The following is a 21916-nucleotide window of genomic DNA, read 5'->3' as shown; positions in this document are numbered from 1 at the left end:
CGAAAGACAAACAAGTAACCGAATTAAATAGATTGTAGAGTGTAATTCTAATTGTGTTGTGCTTGACTTTATTTGTTTAGGTCGGATGTCAAACCATTAGTACGTGTACCGAGGAGCCCACTGTGAATAACAATGTTGTAAAGATATGTTCAAATTGTATTTCTTTTCTGAATGATAAATTACATTGTTTCTAAACGGTTACTTTTTATCGATTGAATGATGATCCTCTTTTGAATTGTATTTGTGGCATCCATAGCTTAGTGTTATCGTTATTGTCATTGATATTGCTATTGTTACAGAGATCTCTGTCAGTTCCAAATCTTGGAACTAGTGTTATTGTTTGATGGCCATGAATTGATTGTTCGGTCTTTTAAAACCTAGTGTATTGTTGCTATTGGATGTACCACGTATGACCTATAAGAATATGATTGATTGAATCGATTGAATTGAACGATTGATTGACAAATGATAGTGATTGAATTGTTCTAATGCTAATCGATTGTTTCAAAGACTGTAAAGGACATCATTCTTAACCTCTTTACACATTTGTTATTCACTGGGCTTTAGCTCATAGTTTATTATATATATGGGTGGCCAGGCACCAGATCAAAGCTAGAGGCGTCGACCCGAACCCTTGTTTTGTCAAGCTATTGTCCCTCATTGTGAGGTTTCGAACTAGCATGTGTCAAGGCGTTTTTGGGTGGCTCGACTTCACCCTTTTGAGTTTGTTAAGTGAAAAGAATGTTTTAAGACTAATGTTAATACTGTTCCAGATGATGGGATTGATTCCCTAACTTATGTTTTGTCTTGTGTATATATGCTTATGGGCATAAATGATTATGAATATGGCTATGTACATGAAAGTTTATCTCCATTCAGGCCCTCACAGCTCATTGGACGATGTATGTTATTATTGATTGGCTTCCGCCAGCCCTGTTATATTGTATTATTGTCAGTATTGTTAAACAGGCCTTCGATAATCACAGATTTCTGGCTGGTTACGACGCTAAACCTATAGGAGCGGGTTTGGGTCGTGACATTGTGAAACCTCAAAGCATGATTTTTAGCCTCTTTTAAACTCTGAAAATCAATTTAGAAAGCAAAAGAAAGGGTGTAAAAATAAGGGTTTAAGCTATAGGTGAAGGTGTAAGAAAGAGTGTTAACTCTCTCTATCCTTTGGTAGCTATCTAAACCCAAGCTTAGACACTTGAAAGAGGATCAAAACAATACAAAAATACAAGAACTTGATAGTAAATGATAGAAATGAAAGAAAGAGAGAAAATAGTAAGCTTATACCTCTTGAAAAAAGGTAAGCTCTTTGTTTGTGAATCAAACTAAGTCCAAACACACTCTTAAGCTTGAATTGTGATGTTCAAGGCTCAACCAAGGTTTTAAGGCTAAGGTGTGGAGGTGTATGTGGTGTATGGGTATGAATATAGGTTAAAGGTGGTAAGCTTGCTCAAAGGTTGCTTGCACAAGAAGAAAGAGCTCTCAAGAAGATGTATAAGCTTTTTAGAAATTCTTCAACCCTCAAAACAGAGATACAACTCCGTTTTTATAGAATTTGAGCAAAATAGGTCATAAATATATTCAAAAAAGGACAACAGAATAGTATTTCTCGCTACCAAGGCATGGTCGGCTTTCAATGAGACACGATCAGGCCTCAATGTGATCCCTTGTTTCTTTGCTTCAGACTCAGCATAGGGTGGCAAAATGTGTAAAACTGGATTTCTGAGGTACAAACAGTGTGAATATGGAAGGTTTGAGATTATTTTGGAGCTTAAACATAGCCCTTTTGTTGAGACCTCGAACTACGTACAACATCACTTTCACTATCAAGTGTATCGGGTAAAGCGCTCGAGCCTTGCGGGTGGTCAAAAATGGGGTGTCTACACATGACCATACCAAAAATTAATAATATACTGGGGGAAGTTGAAAAATAGACTTCGATCCCAACACCTTAGGTTGATAATATATCGGGGAGAATTTGGGCTTAGCTTAACTATCTTACAGTCACACCTTACAGTCACACACCTTAGGTTGTGTCAAGGAAAGATCAAGAGTTCGAATTTATAGAATAATAATCACTTTTTTATTTGTAATTTTTAATGTTATGGGGAATTTACATGATAAGTTCCATACATAAAATTTAAAATCCATCCAATCTCAAAACAAAACACTTATACCAATTAGTCTTATATATTTTTTAATTGTTACCAAAAAATCTTTTTTTTTTTTTTAAATAAAAATTTGAGGATCCTATTACATTCCACTATTGTCAAACTTCTGTTAGACAGTCATTGGAGACTCACCAGAATGTTCAACATCACATGGAAGTCGTTGGAATATCATTGAAAAATCGCAAGAGTATTACTGGAATGTTCTAAACGTCACCGGAAGTTGTCAAAATATTTAAATTATTCGCTAGACGTTAAGAACATCGTCGGAGACTCACCGGAATATCTAGAATATTGCCGGAAAAAAAAGAATAAACTGAGAAATTAAAGTGAAAAATCATAGCAAAATGTGCTAAATATTGATACACTGAAAGAAGAGAAAAAAATCTAAGAACAACAAACAACAACAATAGGAAAAAAAAATGTTATTTTCAATTTTTGTAGGGTTTAAGCAAATAATTTTCAATATTGATCAAACTGAAAAGTAAGTTTTAAAACTGTAAAATGTTACAATCTCAAAGTATGATTTGCTAAGTATTTATCCTTATTAATCAAACTGAAAAACATGTTATGAAACTGTAAAATTTTACAGTTTTAAAACAAGTTATGAAACTGCAAAATTTTACAGTTATAAAGAATGATTCATTTCAGCATAAAAATAAAAAAAAAACTGAAACTATAAAATTTTACAGTTTTCATCGTCTGTAATTAAAACTCGAAAATAATTTATTCAAAACTTGAAATTTTTTTCCATTATAATAAGAAAATAAAAGTGTGTAGTGTAGAACACGTATTAAAATTGAGATATCGAAAGAAAGAGACAAATAAAAAAATATGTTTGTACTCTAACAACTATATTTTGGTTTAAATCTAGCCAGATCTAACATAAATCTATTCAGATTTGATATAAATCTGAGTAGTTCTACATCAGATTTGAATATATCTACTCATCTTCTTTATCGGAAACTCTTCACTTTCACCATTGGTGAGCACGAAGCAATAAGTTGGTGTCTGGTGGTTGTCCGTGAACCCCAATCAATGGTGGTCGCTAGTCGCTGGTCTCTGGTCATCGGTGACTATAGATTAGAAAGAGAAAGAAAAGAAGAAATGCGTGGTCATCGTCATTGTCGTCGTCGTCGTCGCCGCTGATATCAGAGAAAGAGAGATAAAGAGAAGAAGCAAGGTGTAGGAAAAGATGAGAAGATAAATGGGTATAGGAATTTTGGATTTATCTAAAAGGTTTTGGGATTAAATAGAATACAAATTTTTCAAAAAGGACTTACGGGTAATTTTTCCTAATGTTTTTAATAAATTAATATCTTACAATCTTGATAGAAAAAATAAAAAAACTTCAGTCCCAACATTGACATAATTTGTTTTTGTTTTTTTTAACTATATTTATGTAAATTATTTTTTATAAAAAGAAAAAATGTACCAAATAGTCTAATATCCATTCAAAGAGTTGAGTTTTTAGTCAAAAGTCAAAAAATTACTATAATTTATCACATCATTCTCTTTATTTTTATTTTTATTTTTATAAAAAAGTTAAAAAAATCAACTAAAATAATCGATTCTTAAATGAATATTTAAAATAAAAATAAATAAAAATTATATACAACTCAGCATTAGTTTAGTTAGTGGAGTATTGATAATTAAAACAATAAATTAAAAGTATCAATTATCGATTTTAAGATAATTAAAATTCTTCATCTCATTTCTTACATCCCAACCTTCTAAATCCTAACTTTATCCCATCTCCAGCTGCTACCTACCGTAGCCACTGCCGCCACTTTTGACCTCTAACCTCTAGCCGAGGCTCTATCGGCAACCCTTGTTCCCCCATTACAACCTCCCCAACTACCTTTTGGCTCCTCTTACCACAAGGACCCTTCGTTCCCAATTACTTCAAAAATCGCGATCCTTTTTTCCTAACTCCTTTGCCATCGTAACCCTTCTTTCTTTTTCTCTTTCTTTCTCTTTCACACACCTGTCTACGGGGTTGCAAAAGATTGGTGGCTAGAGTTTTGTAAATGTGTGTAAAGGTAAAGGGGGTGTGTGGATTAGAGAAGAAAAAGCAGCAATGACGATGGTATAAGGTGGTTGTAGTAGAGATATATGGTGGGCAACAGATGAAAGAGGTTATGTAGTGGTTTGTAAGGTAAGTGGTGAGGGTTGGAGGCGTCAAAATTAAGATAAGTGCCAGGGAACATAGTGATTTGATAAGGGTTTCAAGATAGTTATGGGGGTTGAGAGAATGTAAGATGAGGTGGCAGTAGTATTGTAGTGGTGAAACGAGTGGCATTGTCGTTAGTAAGAGAGGTTACAGAAGAGATGGGTGTTAAGAGTTAGGATTAAAAATTTTAGGATTTGTGTCTATTTTAATAATTTGATGTAAGGATAAAATTATAATAAAAAAATGAAATGTATGAGATGAAAATGTGGTTTAAGAGAATTACCTAAGTTTTATATCATGGGATAGGATGTAATTATAATTTACTATAGATTTTATTGATGCTTATAAGCTGATATTTTTGGTTATTATGAAAAATAATGTTGGAAAATAAAAAGGGGATATGACTTAAACAAATCAATAAGTCTATAAACTGACTTTTTTAACACTATCCAAAAGAGGTCTAAGAGTACATTGTTTTGGGAATTCATTATTTTAGTTTTTTAAAAAAAAAGAGTTAAAAGATCACTATAAAAAAGAAAATGTATAAAACCTTTTTTTTTTCCCCCCCACAATAGTAGCCATAATAATGGAATATAATATGTGTTAACTTTTAATTTATTATACATTTAATATTGTAAAGCTTAACTCTTTTACCATATCGTTATAAGTAAATTTATAAGAGTAATGTTAGAAATTTCAAAAATTTTACAAAAAATTCTATCAATGTCTTACATATGTGTGGAACCCACACAATGTGGGTCCTACCTCTATGTGAAGCATTTAATAAATTTTTTGATAAAGGTTCGTTTGGGAAGTTGTTGACTTTTTGACTATTTTAGCCTAGAGCTAAAAAGTCTTATTTGGGAATAGTTTTTTGATTTTTATGACTTTTTGTGAAAGAAATAATATAATAATTATGAGTTAGATGTAATATTTTGTCTTATTAAATTAAAAAATTTATTTTATCTTTTTGTAATTAAAATAATCCCAAACTCAACCTAACTTTTCTTTCCAAACGAATTCAAAATTTTCGGGCCGGTAACATTTTTGAATTTATAAACCTATAAGTATGAGTTTTTAATATTGCTCTATAAAAAATTTAACTCATTTCTCTAGTTTTTTCAAGTCTAAAACAATTTCTCCGAACAACCATGAAAAGCGGCAGAGTTTCACTCATTGATCCCACGGCCGATAATCAATCACGTACGAGATATCCAACATCAACGGATCAGATTACCCACCACATCATCACAATCCTGGTCAAAGAGAACATGCACGTGCTAGGACTACACTCGCACGTGCTGGGGTAATTGTTCGCCGTTCTCGACTCTCTCTCCTCAAGCTGCTAATCTCACAAACCAAACAACTAGGTCTAAAGAGAGAAACACAAAAGACACTTACTATCTTTCTAGGGTTTCTTCTTCAATCTCATCGATCACAATGTACAGAACAGCAGCTTCGCGTCTCAGGGCTCTCAAGGTCTGTTCCTCCATAACCCTAGTTCGATTTCCATAAATATATACATATATATATGCTTATACACGCATGTGTGATTGAGTGTCTGATTTGATTCGTATTATTTTGATTTGGTACTCATTGAAATTTAATGACTGAAGCCTATTGATTTCCTGTCTGTTTGGTTTATAGTTTTTGCTGAGAAAATGTTTGAAACGAAAAGAATTTAACTTCTTTTTTTTTCATATTCCATTTATGTTTTCGGAAACAATAGATTTCACTGATTTTTAGCTCGGTTGGGTTCTACACATTTAGAGATTAAAATGCCCAACACTCAAAATTCAAGGCATTTTTTTTGTTTTCTTTCTGTTTGGTTGATTGGAAAGAAAACGGTTTGTGATGAGAATGGTAGGAATCTAAACGGTTGGGGTGTCTTCTGTACATTAATTTCATCGATTTAGCAATGCACTCAACTCGCCTTGTCCCTATTTCGTCTACCACTTAAAAATTGCTCTGAATTGTGAGAATCGTGTTTATGTTGCTGTTTTGAAAGGGATTTTGTTTATTTATTTATTTTTATGAGATAGCTAATTTGGGTTACTTTTAGATTGTTAGATTAGCATTGATGGAGCTATTTTAATTTTATCTTGTTATATAATAATTTATTGGTATACATATCAAATGGAAATGTGTTTTGATATTGAACTGTAAAATCAGAGTCGTGCGGTCAATAGGTCACTAACCAGGTCTGCAAGTTCAAGTGCTGTTGTTACAAAGTCTTCTTCAGGAGGTCTCTTTAGCTGGCTGACAGGGGAGAGTTCTAGTTCACTTCCCCCTCTACAAGTCCCACTTAAAGGTGTTACCCTTCCACCTCCATTGCCTGACCATGCTGAACCGGGTAAAACCAAGATAACAACCCTCCCCAATGGTGTCAAAATCGCCTCCGAAACATCTCCGGTATGTGTAGGTCATACGTTCTTCTCGTTGATCCTTTTGTATGTTTTAAGTTTCTCTTGTCACAAAGTTGTTTAATTGGTTGACTGGACAGACTCCTTCTGCCTCTATTGGATTGTATGTTGATTGTGGTTCAATCTATGAGACGCCACATTCATTTGGGGCTACACACCTCCTGGAACGTATGGCCTTTAAGAGCACAACAAACAGAAGTTACTTGCGTGTTGTGCGGGAAGTGGAAGCAATTGGTGGCAATGTGTCAGCATCAGCTTCTCGGGAGCAGATGGGATACACCTACGATGCTCTGAAGACTTATGTTCCTGAAATGGTAGAACTGCTCATTGACTGTGTGAGGAACCCTGTTTTCCTGGATTGGGAGGTCAACGAACAAGTAAGTTTCTTAATTTTCCCACTCATCTTTCTTGTCATTTCTGGTGTTATGCTTGTGCTGAAATGAAATTTTACCTTCAACAGCTTCTGAAGGTGAAAGCTGAGATTGCAGAAGCATCAACCAATCCACAAGGCCTACTTTTAGAGGCAATTCACTCTGCTGGTTATTCTGGTGCATTGGGAAATCCTCTTTTGACTTCAGAGTCTGCAATTAGCAGATTGGATAGCACCATTTTGGAGGAATTTGTGGCTGTGAGTTGGAGGAAACTTTACATATACTTTACACTGTATTTATTATTTTTAAATGCTATTATCATCAAAAGAAATTTCTTCATTATTTCTTGGTTGTTTTTTTCCCTGGGTGTTTTGCCTTTCTTAATTTTGTCTTCCTTTGAGAGTTTCAGGAAAATTATACTGCTGCTCGAATGGTCCTTGCAGCTTCTGGTGTTGAACATGAGGAGCTGATGAAAATTGCAGAACCACTTCTGTCTGACTTACCCAGCATACCTCGTCCTCAGGAGCCAAAATCTGTCTACGTCGGAGGTGATTATCGCTGTCAATCTGATCCAGGGGTATGTATATGATAGACATTCATATGTTGTTTTTGCACAGTTTATCTTCTAGGATTTGTTAGTTTTTGACTCTTTGACATAATTATCTAGGATTTATAGTCATGTAGGATATGATGCTTTTGATTTTCTGACATTATTTTCTTGTATTTGTGTATGACCAGAAAACTCATTTTGCCCTTGCCTTTGAAGCTCCTGGTGGCTGGAAGAAGGAGAAGGAAGCTATGACTTTGACTGTTCTTCAGGTATTAAATTCCCAGGATTGGTTTTCCATTGTGATTCAGCTTGCTGCAACTGTATAATCCCCCATAGTGAGTGGATATGCTAGTGCGAGTCATTCTGGTTATATTTTTTTCCATGTTAATTTTCCTTTAGAGTTCTTGTTATTTTGGGATGCCAACTTTGGAAGCAATAATACATCAATATTTCTTATAGATGTTAATGGGAGGAGGTGGATCTTTCTCAGCTGGCGGTCCTGGAAAAGGGATGTACTCAAGGCTATGTAAGTGTACATAACAGACATTTGTTATCGAATGGGTCTATTAGTAAGCTTGAGATACTCGCAAATGTATGTTTATGTCTACGTACACATATCACATTATATAATTGCTTGCACAGCACACTGGTACACAGATATCTCTTGTCATACGTATTCTTCCAACTCTGGGATTTATATGTTTGCACTGATATGATGAGTAGATCTTCGTGTTTTGAACGAGTATCCACAAATTCAGTCATTCTCTGCATTCAACAGCATGTACAACAATACTGGCATATTTGGAATTCAAGCTACCACTGTAAGCACTTCTGCTCTGACGCAATATACCTATCACTGATGTTTTACATAATTGTGGGCTTCATTTAACATGCATGGAAGCTGAAATAATCTTCCAATGGGTTTTTAAGTCATGGATAATTTAGTCTGTCCCAAATTGAGTCTTACTTTCCATTGTTGGCTGTCCCAAAATGAATGTCCACAGTAGAAAACTCATAGCAATAATTATTTTACTTTTTTATATTACTGGTTAACAAAATATATTATAAATTCCATAAACACAAAGCAATCATTATTTCTCAACTTTGATGATCTGGTAATTTTGAGTAATGCCAAAAAGATGAAGCGACTTGCATTTACTGTTGATTTTTGCTTTTCAAACACGACACTAATTTTGGGACAGGAAGTATTATGGGCATTTTACTCACTTGGCTAGTTCACTCATGGAAGATTAGGTCTTAATTTTTGTCATCTCTTCATCAATATTCTCGTTTAAAGCTGAGGGTGGTTGCATTTTTTTGTTTTAGGGCTCTGATTTTGTACCAAAGGCCATTGATATAGCTGTTAAAGAACTTATTGCAGTTGCCACACCTGGAGAAGGTCTGCTGTCATACCTTTAATTTGCTTGTAGCATTTCTCTTCTTTGGTTTTGGGGTTCATTGCTAGATTGTTCATAGGGGTTCTTTAGTTATATGCTGAAAAAGCAAAAATAATAGAACAAAAACAAAGATAAAGCAATTTCAATTTTCTTAGGAGCTTATTACTACCACTTGCATTAAAAAATATTCATAGGAGCGTATTAGTGATTCATGCCTCGCCCATCTCAACTCTTTCCCTCTATTTTTCATCCTTCCCTTCTACTGGCCGGCAGTTGACCAGGTACAGCTAGATCGTGCCAAACAGTCAACAAGGTCTGCCATTCTTATGAACCTCGAATCCAGAGTAAGCAACTTCTTTCCTACATCTGATGAACTTTAATTGTTTTTTTTTTTTAAATGTTTTTGTGCTGGACTCTATTTTAAAATGAATCAGGCATGTTTTCTAATGGGCTTACAATTGGGTTTTATCATGTAGGTGGTCGCATCAGAAGATATTGGTAGACAAATTTTGACATATGGAGAGAGGTAATGCTTGAGTCATGGCTTTTAATTCTCTGTAGTGACTTGTGGATTAGGTTACCCTGGCAGTATGCATCTATGCGAAATGATCTCTTACTGTGTTTGTATCTGCATGTTTATGGAATCCAATGGTGTATTTAGAAGTGTTCAGAGAGTATAATATGAACAAAATCTGTTTCTGGATACTGGGTGGACCTGCATGTTTTGTAAAGAGAGTATGATCTGATGGGATATGCGCTTTCTCGTCTGCTAATTGATTGAAAGACATCGGATTGTCTGTCATGCTAAACTGTAGTCAAGCCCACACTTGTTGTCACAACCTTGAGAAATCATTGCAGTTGCTTTCTCATGATTTGACTGGACTTTCTTATTTTTGTTACTTAGTTGCAGGAATCGTGCAACTAGGTGGCGATTTTGAGTAAGAATCGCGATTACGCGCTTCCTAGAAAGAAACGTGTAAGAATCGCGTTTCTGTGGAGAGAGAAACGCGATTCAGTCGAAGATGGGATCATAAAGGGAGGAGAGAGATAGAGAGAGAAACCCTAGCCTTCGACGTCGACATGAGAGGAGAAAGAAGAGTGGTTGTTGAGAGAAACTTACAGCGGACCAGTGGTAGCAGCTTTGTAGTTGGATTGGATTAAGGCTGATATTAAGGCTTTGATTGCCTTTGTTACTCTCTTCTCTCACTATCGATCACGATCGTCTTCGTCTCTGAGGGCTTCGATCATCTTCGTCACTCCCTCAATCGTCTTCGTCTCTCTCTCTCTATCTCTGTGCTTCTCTCCCTCTCTTCGTCTTTGCTTCTCTCCCTCTTCATCTCTCAATCTGTTTGTTGTTCTCTCTTTCTCTTCGTCTCTATGTTTTAATTGATCATATTAATATATATAATTTATCATATAATAAAAAAATTATAAAATAAAATATCTAACATTTCTTTTTATTTATTTGAACATAATTTATTATTCCTTATTTATTATAATTTTTTATTTATAATATATATATCAATTAAAATAAAAAAAATAAATTAACAATAACACATTATTTAAAAAATATAATAAATAAATAAAATAATTAATGTGTATTAAAATCAAAATATTTATAAAAAAAATTCTAATGTGTATTAAAATATATATATATATATATATATTACCACTCCCTGAGACGCTCCCAACCTAAAAAATGCTCATGCTTCCTCGCTCCTGCTCTCGCCCCCGCTCCTGCTCTCGCCCCCGCTCCTGCTTCCACTTCGTGGAACTAAGTTTTGTTATTGTGGTTTTAATAATGAACCAAAAAACATCTGGAGAATCTTTTTGTCCACTGTTCCCCATTCTCACAGAATGTGAATTTTGATTGTTGTATTGCCATCTAGAAGTTGATGCAAGGACTGGCACACCTCATTGAATCTGGTGGTGTTGCTAAAATTTTGTCACCATATTTTCCAAACATAATCTAGTGGAATTATAATTTGGTTTAGATGGAAAAGATTGCTGGCCTTGTTATTTGGGATTGGCTTTAAAGAAATTGTGGCGGTCTTCCTAGAGTGACAGAACAGCTGTGCTAGTAACACGGAAGATTTTTTATAGAATGGGATATAGATATGACATAAAGGTGTGGGTTCACATATGGGTCTCTCCTTTTGTATCACATTATATGAAAATCTTCTGGGCACTTAGGCTTTAACACCTCAATCCTGATTTTGTTCCGTATCAAGTGATCAGGATAACATGATTTACTTTCAGTAGGATCCATGGTAGATTAACTGAGGGATGCTCTACATATTTCAGTCTTGCTTGCGCATCTGCATTTTGTACTTCTAAAGTAGTCTGATGTTAAATTTCTGGAGTGGGGAAAAAAAAAAAGAACTGCAAAAGACTTGACTTGTGTTCTCTTTCTTCTAAGTTTTAAATTGTGATTTTTAGGAAACCTGTGGAGCATTTCTTGAGGGCTGTGGATGAAGTTTCACTGAAGGATATTGCCTCCATTGCTCAAAAGCTAATTTCTACCCCTCTTACAATGGCATCTTACGGAGATGGTAAATTCCCTGTTTCACGAGAACACTTTTTTACTGACAATTGTCAGATATTTTGTGATAGAATTCCTCAATATTTTCTATCCTTGTTTGGCAGTAATTCATGTCCCAAGCTACGACTCAGTCAGCAGCAAGTTTTGTTCAAAATGAAATTGCGTCATGCTAGGCGGGCACTCCCCTTATTCTCATTGATTTGTTGGGCCCGTGCAGCAAACCTTTGAGTTGTCTTATGGCCAATTCTGTGGAAAATAAAAAAAAAGAAAATTTACTTAGTTTAAAAATAATTTGATGACTCAGGCAGGCAATATTTGGAGGCACAATTTCTTTTTTGTATGCCTTGTATTTTTTTTTTCCCACCTTCCTTTCTGTTTATGACAAATGGGTTTTTGTTCGATGGTGTAATTGTTGATTTCCATGTTTGCTGGGAAGTATTGCAGATTCTGTTTCTGTTTGATGACGATTGATTCATATTCTTGCTTTCAATTTTTGTTTTTCATAATTTTTTACTTTTTATTTATTTATTTATTTTTATAAATTTACCTAGCAATTTCCCGAAGCATATTTTATGCCACATTGAGAAAATTGGTTAGTGATTCCAGCATGCCTTGGAGCCTAATCTGAAACTGCGTGACATTTGATCTGATAAGACAGCTATTGAGGAAGCTGGATTTTTTTGCGGGGGAATTACCTGGTCATGAGAAAAAATATTTACAAAAAAAATGGTAAATATTATAAATATTAATAATTAAAATTATAAATTATTTCATGAATGCATAATAATTTCTGAAAATCTCACCTGAGTAGTAATTTTTCTTTCCTTTTGTGTGTGTGTGTGTGTGTGTGTGTGTGTGTTGGGTTGGGGGGGGGACCTATAACATTAGTGGAGTTTTGAAAAAATAATTATAAATCAGTAAGAAATTTTATAACTTCTAATAATTATAATTATAATTTTTTTATGATCATGTATTTTTTTTTTTTAAATTTTCTTTTTTTTTGGGACTACCACTTGGGTGTAATTGTCCTTTTTAAATTTATTTTTTCACACTTAATAATCAATCATATGTTTTGTTCAAACGATCGCATTCACATGATATCATGGATCTTACGGTCCATTCCAAGATGAAATATGTATGTATATATAACTATTTATTTTAATGATGTTATAATATTAGTATATTATATTATATTTATTATTTTATTTGTCAACACAATGCTAGTGTAATGGATTCTATCTGTAGTGTAAATCTCTGATAGAATGTTATAGAATAGGATAAGATGGTGAAAATAAATAGTCATTACACTAACAAAGCAAAATATGATCAACAAAGCAGTAATACACATCTAAAACACAAAGTAGTAATATTGTGTATTCAGAATTTTATCTAAATTTTATTTGGAAGTATCAATATTTTTGTTTATTTTAATATCATGATACACAAATTAAATTTCAATCACTGATTGTGGATAAAACATGTTTTTCATTTTATTTTTGGATTAGTAGTTTTTTCCCCTCAAAATCCTATAATTGTTGGGATTATACACAATTCAGTTACCAACACCAACCATTTTTACCGAATAAAATTGAAGAAGAAGAAGATGGAGTAAATAGGAAGCAAAGAGGGCCAAAATTAGATAAACCTAACATGAATTTTACTTTATAGCATTTTAGGAGGGGTCATACCCAACCCAACCCAACCCACATGACCCAAAAAAGTTTATACATACTTCTACGCTACCTACTTACTTTCTTGCCCCTTTGAAACATGTCAACTTTGGCTCCATGCCCTTCAACTGTCTCTCTCTCTCTCTCTCTCCTGCTTGTCTTTCTTTCTTTCCCTATGAACCCCATCAAGCTTATTGCATTTGAAAAATTACTTAGCCAATTACTATATATTATATTACTGTAGTGAAGTCTCATTTCAGATACCAAAGTTTTATTAATTACTATATGCCATATTAGTCTGTAATAAAAGCTTATAACAATTGTTAGGTTGTATTACATTTTTTTTTAATCTTAAATATATATATATATATATATGTGTGTGTGGATAAATTATACTAATCTCCCTTGATGTTTTAAAAAAATGCATTGAGTTTAACAAATCTAACATAATTATATTGGGTTTTTTTCGAGATTTTAATCCATTTAACACTTTGCCTCCCTTTTTTTATCAATAATTCGATAGTCATAAGGATAGAAAACTATTGTTATATCTTTTACACTGAAATGAATATTTTTCTCTTATTTATCCCTTATTTACACACAATTTGCATTAATTTCAATCGTTTTTGTCTTACTAAAAGAGGGGTTAATGTAATTATGCCAATTTGGATGGATTTATTATATTTTTTTTCTAAACATCAAGGATGGTTAGGGTAATACCTTATATATTGTTATTTTAAGAGTCTCTGTGAGTATTAGTTGTTGTTTCTGTTTAAAATTTATGGGAAAAACTAATTAAAATTTGTTTTTAAAAAGCTAAGAGGGGATATTATTAATTTTACGCATTTTAATTATTATCTTTTAACTTGTGAAAAGTTACACCGAATCAAACGAGGCCTTTAAATATCTTATTTATTTATTGAAAAGTATGAACTTAATACATTACATATTTAACAATAGGTTATTTAATAATATACATCGAAATACAAGATGGATTCCAAAAGGGATAAATAGAGTCTCCATGCAAGGAGAAAAATAAACCTCCATGTAGGGAGGAGAAAATCTATACTAAGGGAGGAAGCCTCCATATAGAGAAGCATTATTACAAATAAATAAAAAAAAACCAAAACAATCACACCACCAAACATCTTCACGATTTGTCCATCGTCATAATTGATAGCTGTAGTGTCGTAATCTCTGCCTTTATGTTACAAAATAAATTATTCTAGATATGAGGTGGTCGCCTAACATTAAAAAAAAAAAAAAAAAAAAAAAAAAAAAAAAAAAAAAAACGTGTTATAGCAACATCGGACCTTGGTGATGAATTAAATTAGAGTTTAAATCTAAAAACTTCTTGAGTGGCAGGCTGATGATGAAGATAGAAGGAATGATCGTGGCTAGTATGGTGATAAACATGAAAGAAGAATCAGATCTATCTAGAGAAAAAATAGTAATGAAAAAACAATCCAAGAAGAAATGGAAGGGAGACAAAAGTTAGAAGCGCCTGCCTCTTTCCCTAGAGAGTAGATTTGAAAGAACAAGTAAGAGACAAGGGCTTCAGCCTTTAAATATCCATGCCAATCAAAAACAAATGTATGCAAACGCATATGTACAAGTTTGTGGCAAACATAAACACAGGTCACATGGCATAAAACATTAGGATTGTGGAGTGATAGTTACAATTGTATAGTACAAAATCAAGCAATTTTCAAGGGCTTCATGAAATGTTCTTGTCCTTGTATTATTACATAGAATGCTAAGGTAATTTCCAAGAGCTTTCTGAAGTCTAATCCATGAATACATATAATAACATAAATAGGTCTTTCTTTGTGGACACACCTTGGACAAATATGCATCAAGAAAAAGCAGACCATTCCAAAATACTATTTTGACATTTTCTTATTTTGAGCAGTACATCATTTGTCCCTATATCAATTGCTAACTTTTGTTGTTCTAGTTTTAATTTGAAAAAATAAAAAAGAGAGATAGAGGAAAACCATTCAAACTTAGCACAAAAAATAAAAAGGAATAAAAAAGCAAATTATTTGAGGCAAAAGATGGAATTGACACGAGACTAGTGACACTTTATGCAAAGAATACCTTGCTAGGCTACCACAATTTATGAGGTAATGATATAAAAATAGAAATTAAGATTTTTTAGAGACAAATATTTAGAAACGATATCAGTTTTTATGGTTGAAATATTTTAGTTGTTAAAAGTGTTGTTATTGTATTTTTAGCTATAAAATTGGACATCTAATAATAAATTACTATAATTTTGAATACAAAAATTTGATATCAAAAAGTAAAATTTTTGGCACAATTTTTTTTTTTTAATTTTTAAAAGTGCATTTATTTATGTGTGGCATTTTAAAAAAAATTAAATAAAATTCAGTAAAGTTACTTCTTTGGACTTTTTGAAAAGGCATTTTTTTGACGACTCACGATATAACTGAAATTAGTCTTTCAATGTTTTTTGTAATAACTTTTTTTTTTTTGGGATTAGCAAAAGAAAAAGGAGCTTTATTGATGAAAATTTAGGATGTTACATTAATAAAGAAAGAAAATGATGAGTGCAGAGAGTATCAAAGTAAGACAAAACGATCCAAACTAGGTTGGCATGGAGATGAACATCCAATCACTTGCTAGCAGTGGCAGGCACATAAATTGTGCAAAAGGGGGGTTAAAACAAAATTATTTAGATTTTAGAGATATTGAAGTAAGATTATATAGATTTTGCAAATGAAAATATTAATTTATTTTACAAAAATTTTAAAATGACATGAAAGAAATGAGATTTTTCAAAGGTTTGGGGTGACTAAAATACTAATTTATTTTATAATTACTAAAAATTGCATAAAAATAATGACAATTTTCAAAATTTAGGATAGCAAAACAAAAATAATTTAGATTTTGGAAAGCTTGAAGTAAAATTATATATATTTTGAAGGGACCAAAATGCAAACTTTTTTTTTTTTTTTTATAAACATTCAAAATTACATGGTAAAAGTATTTTTCAAAAGGTTTAAGTTTATTGTGGTTTACCATCCAAAGTAATAATTTATTATTGAGCAAATTATAGCAGTAGTCATTTTAATTTATCTTTTGTGTTAATTTGATTTTTATAGTTCTAAATTTTATTTTTAAATTTTTTTTACATTCACTACAAGAAAAAGCATTTTTGCCGACCACTTTTAGCTACCAAAACTAATTTAGTCGCCAAAAGTCACGGAATTGGCTACCAAAAATAATATTAGTCGGCAAAAGTCAGATTTTTAGCTACTAATTTTTTTTAGTAGGGGAATGTTGATTATTGGCTACTAAAAAAAATTTAGTAGCTAAAGATATTACAATTGGTGACTAAAACAATTTTTAGTAGCTAAACATATGACAATTGGCGACTAAACAAAAATATAGTAGCCGTAGAGGTACCTTTAGCTACTAAATTGTTTGGTAGCCGAATGAAAATAAAAAAATTGATTTTTAATCTTTCCCGACCAAACTTTTGGTCGCCAAATGTCAACTTTCCGCGACAAAATTTATTTTAGTCGCTGTATATCTACTTTCGGCTACTAAATTGTTTGGTAGCCGAATGAAAATAAAAAAATTGATTTTTAATCTTTCCCGACCAAACTTTTGGTCGCCAAATGTCAACTTTCCGCGACAAAATTTATTTTAGTCGCTGTATATCTACTTTCGGCTACTAAATTGTTTGGTAGCCGAATGAAAATAAAAAAATTGATTTTTAATCTTTCCCGACCAAACTTTTGGTCGCCAAATGTCAACTTTCCGCGACAAAATTTCTTTTAGTCGCTGTACCTCTACTTTCGGCTACTAAATTGTTTGGTAGCCGAATGAAAATAAGAAAATTAATTATTTTTTTTTATTTTTATTAAGAGGTTGTACACCCACCATCCAAAAATATTAATATCTTTTTTTTTATTATCTCAAAATATAAATTTTTTGAAAAAATTAATTATTAAAATAATATGAATTTCTTATTTTGTCATTTTTTTAAATCTATATAATAAAGTAGAACGGATTTTGAATTTATCCTAGAGACATTTGTCCTACTAGGACATTTTAAGGGTCATGATTCATTTGTATATTCACATGGACGGCTCAAATAACCCCCTTAAGTTTATATCAATCCCCTTCCCGCCCAAACACTAAAGTACCTGCTCACCCACGTCTCATCTCCATTCTACTCACCCACGTCTCATCTCCTTCTATCTTTAAGATCACTCTATTAATCTTTATCTATTCCCCTCTTTGTTCTCACCCACCCCATTCCCTCTTTTATCTCTCTGCTCTCCAGTCCTGTTCTTCTTCTTCTGCTCTCCAGGTAAGATCACTTTTCAATTGCTCTATTGTTTGATTATCACTTTTCAATTGTTCTTGCGATCATAAATAAATGTGGTCTCTATCACTCTGTTGTTTGATTTTTCAAATTTTTTAATTATTATTTTCTCTCCGTACCCATTGCTTTAATTGCTCTGTTGTTTGATTATCACTTTTCAATTGTTCTTGCGATCTTCAATTATCACTTCTGATTAATTCTTGCTATCTGTTCTTGCTTTCAGATTTTCTGATTATCATTTTGCTTCTCTTTCTCTTATTCTAATCTTCTTTTTCAGTCCAGGGCTTCACACCCAATAAGTGTTTGTTTGAATGGGTTTGAGAGGTTGTTCCATTTTTTAACTAAATCGACAGTTGGGTTTTCTTGAGCTGTCCATTTCATGGGTTAGTTCTGATTAATTCTTGCTATCTCTTCTTGCTTTCAGATTTTCTTTTTATCATTTTGATTCTAATCTTCTTTTTCAGTCCAGGGCTTCACACCCATTAAGTGTTTGTTTGAATGGGTCTGAGAGGTTGTTCCATTTTTTAACTGAATCGACAGTTGGGTTTTCTTGAGCTGTCCATTTCATGGGTTTGTGCTGCTGGGTTTGTGCTGCTGTGTTTTCTGGGTTTTCTGGTTCGGGTTTTCTGGTATTGCCATTGTTCTCTTTGTTCTTTGTTCTCATTGTTGATTGCTTATGCAGATAAAGGTGGTGATAAGTAATATTTGAATCTGTTTTTGAATCTTTATAAAATATTACTAATCCCAAATCATCTTTATAATGAGCATCAATCCATAAGAAGTAATATGACGGAATGTAATATCTCTATAATGAGCAGATTTTTTCGAACAAAAATACTCCATTTTATAAGAAGTAAAAAACATCTGTTTATAAAAAACATGCTTAAAGAAGTAAAAATGGAGTGCAGAATCCATTTTTAAGAAGTAAAACATGCTTTGGGAATTTTGAATTTTTATAATGACAAACATATGTTATAAAAAGATTTGGGTATTTGAATTTGGCTTAAGTAATATATGTGTTAAGCAAGCATCTGTAATTTTTGTGTGTCCAAATTCAAAACCCAAATCTGTACTGATATTGATTTTTTTACAGATGTATGCTTAAGTAAAATTACAGATGTATGCTTATTTTTTTAACTTATGTGTGTCCAAATTCAACTACCAGATGGGATTCTTTCCAAAATCATTTCTATGCTGCCATTGAAAGAGGCTGTGAGAACTAGCGTCCTATCAGAACGATGGCAGTTCATTTGGATTGATCATGCTGACCTCTATTTTGATTCTGCTAATATACTTGGGAGCATTGTTTACTCCAATAGCATATCTAATTGTCAATCCGAGTTGGATAGGAAACTGCAGAGGTGTAAGTTTATAAAGCGGGTCAATCACTTTATGCACCAATGATGCAAAGGCACAAAAGTGGGCTCTTTTGCTGTCCAATTTCCCTTGATCAAGGATTCTGCTCTTCACATTGATCAGTGGATCAGTTCTGCAATCACAAATGGAGTTGAAAACATTGATCTTGACTTATCAGAGTCATGTAGCTTTATGGTGGATCATGCCTCTTCTACTGTATCAGAAAAATATTTGTCAAATCATCAATTATATTAGTATAATAATTTCTCCATTCAAGTAAAGATTAATTTTAATTTTAGGTGTAATAAATGAGAGATTGTTTGAATTGTTTATTATTGTCAAATGATTTCTTAATCTTTCATTCTCTATCAAAAATTGTAATTTATTGGAAGGCCATTAGATTTTTTATTTTGATTTTTTTACTTCTATATTTATTTATTTTTACATTTTTGTAATTATGTAAGATATATTAACCTGTATTTTTTAAATATGCATCAATTAGAAATTTAATGACTCGAAAATAAAAATTGAAAATAATATATGATTGAGAAAATATGAAATAATAAGTTTTTATACATATGAATAAATAAGTAATGTAAATTGTGGGAAAAAAATAAATCCATTTATCCTTATCTTTAAAAAAAAAAATCAAATAATTAATATATTAGTTTAAATAATAAATTTTACGTTGTTTATATAGTGTGGAATAAGTCTTATATTAAATTATTAGAATGTTATATAGTAATATTCTTTTTAGAGAAATTGTTTATTTTTGACTATTGTATCAATAAAAATTAATTTTACGTTGCTTACAATTTATTGCTGCTTCTCTGTTAGATTTGTGATTTTAATTTGTTTAGTTAAGCAATATTGGTAATTGGTAAGTTGGATCAACATATACCTTATTCTCCTTTGTCTACTAAATGCTTGATGAATTGCTTCACAGGAGAGGTCCTCTCTTTTATCATTTTTTTATTTGCTGCTTAGATATTTTCAACAGATAAGAGAGAAAGAGAGTAAGATAGATCTGAGGCCTTTTTTTATTTTTTTTTTAATTTTTATAAAAGAAAAAAAAAAGATTTGAGCTCATATATGTGTTCAAGGCTCAGATTCAAGCAAATTCCTCCTCTTTTTTTAAATTTTTTTAAATTGTTGAAACAAATTGCAACAGACTAAAAAAAATGACAAATAAAATTCAGAGAAAAATTATTACTGTTATGGTTTACCAACAAAAAAATTATTGAAAGGTGTGCATTATTTGATATTTAATTTTTTTAATATTTGATTTGTTTGGAATTGTAGAGTATAGTCTATTAAATATATTTTTATAATTGTATTTTAATCTTAAATTTAAATAGTGTTGCGATTATAATTATATTATAGTCCTAACATTATTTATACCGTGCCTTCAGGCACGGGCATACGCTAGTCCATTAATAATACAAAAAGTACAATTATGACAATTGATATGTCTAAAAAAATACACTATCAAAAGGTAATTTTGAAAAATTAATATTTTTAAAATGTAATAATTGTATTATAAAAAGAAATTAAATTCTGAAAATAGATTATTATTTTTAGATGGAAGAAGTAGACAGCTTTCATTTGATGGTTGAACACATCTTTTAATAATTGGGCCCTCACGCGAAAGGTATGCTAAAATGGGCAACTTGTTATTGGCTGTTTGTCGATAGTTTTACATTGCAAAAATTTAAAGGCATAATTACAGGTCAGTCTGATGAATTTAATTTATCGAGCTCCTTCTCGATTTATCAATCCACTATAAGAAAATACACTTTTAGCAGCCACGTTGTCTATCTCTCTCTCTCGCTCATCACTCTATCCCTGTCTCTCTCTCTCTATCTCTCTTCTTTATCTGACTTTTATCATCACATCACCACCACCACAACTACTACTACCGTGAGGCCTTAGTAGATTAAAAATAAAGAGAATGATGCGACCGAAAATAGATTAAAAACTGAATTTTTGATTTTTTTAGTCTTCACAAAAGAGGCCTTAGTAGATGAAGATTCACTATCATTCCCAATGCTACCACCGTCTATGTCACCACTATCCTATCACCATCACCGCATCACATCATCAAACCACCTCATAACTATCATCACATCACCACCACCACAACTACTACTACTGTGGTTGCACCACACCATTTCTACAAATATTTTCAAAGTTGGGAAAATAGTTATATAACAACACTACAAGAAAACACATTTTTGGCGACCAGTTTTGACTACCAAAACAAATTTAGTCTATAGCAACACTGCATGCCTGATCCACTTTTATAGACTAGAGGCAATCCTGATGATAATATTATGACAGTTAATTGACCTTAATTTTGATGATGACAGCTTGAATTAAAGAAGATAATAAGTCAATTTTCTTTAATCTCAAATATTCTTATATTTGAATTCACTCCGTCCGTTGCACCACCACATAACTTAGGCACAATGCAGTGTACTGATTACATAAAATATTCAAAATTTGTAAAATTAGTGTCTCCCTTCATCAGTAGAAAGAGTTCATGCAGCATTTCATAAAGCCTCTCAGAACAAGGGTGGATTTTATCAGCAACATAACAGTTGTGAGTTTCACTATTAATATATCTCTGCAAATGTGTGTGTATATATATGAGGAATTTGGGGATCCTGGAGAAGAGAAAAAAGAAGAAAAATGAAAATCATGTGTCTCTGGAAATGTGTATATATATATATATATATGTATATATGTATATATCAATCGACCTATGTATTGGAAAGAAGTGAATTACAGAGTTGGAAAGACAAAAGCAGACAAAATCTTGATCACAGTTGACCGTTTCAAATCTGGGACCAATTTGAAGGCTTCCCTGTGTTTGAGTTTGTGTTTGATTTCTTTTA

At 32.2% G+C, this 21916-nt stretch overlaps 1 protein-coding gene across 1 annotated transcript; it reads left to right on the top strand.

Annotated features, from left to right (window-relative positions):
* Positions 1-5430: 5430 nt before the first annotated feature.
* Positions 5431-12123, top strand: LOC114262524 (mitochondrial-processing peptidase subunit alpha). Its single transcript, XM_028202891.2, has 13 exons — positions 5431-5829; positions 6523-6762; positions 6854-7150; positions 7234-7401; positions 7554-7721; positions 7883-7963; positions 8154-8220; positions 8418-8515; positions 9021-9093; positions 9365-9435; positions 9568-9617; positions 11531-11643; positions 11738-12123. Exons 1-13 carry the CDS (start codon positions 5791-5793, stop codon positions 11788-11790), a joined length of 1518 nt encoding a protein of 505 aa, XP_028058692.2. The 5' UTR covers positions 5431-5790; the 3' UTR covers positions 11791-12123.
* Positions 12124-21916: the final 9793 nt, after the last annotated feature.

This window comes from Camellia sinensis, chromosome 5 (assembly GCF_055761805.1).
Source record: "Camellia sinensis isolate YWXY chromosome 5, ASM5576180v1, whole genome shotgun sequence".
Classification (NCBI taxonomy): Eukaryota; Viridiplantae; Streptophyta; class Magnoliopsida; order Ericales; family Theaceae; genus Camellia; species Camellia sinensis.
The sequence above is the reverse complement of the archived record's forward strand: the minus strand, read 5'-3'. Positions and strand labels throughout refer to the sequence as shown.

Excerpts from the sequence above, each read along its gene's own strand:
- LOC114262524 (XM_028202891.2), top strand. The coding sequence starts at position 5,791 with ATGTACAGAACAGCAGCTTCGCGTCTCAGGGCTCTCAAG. Across the intron at positions 8,516-9,020 it reads TTGGAATTCAAGCTACCACT|GGCTCTGATTTTGTACCAAA; the intron begins GTAAGCACTTCT and ends TTTTTGTTTTAG. Across the intron at positions 9,618-11,530 it reads ATTTTGACATATGGAGAGAG|GAAACCTGTGGAGCATTTCT; the intron begins GTAATGCTTGAG and ends TGTGATTTTTAG.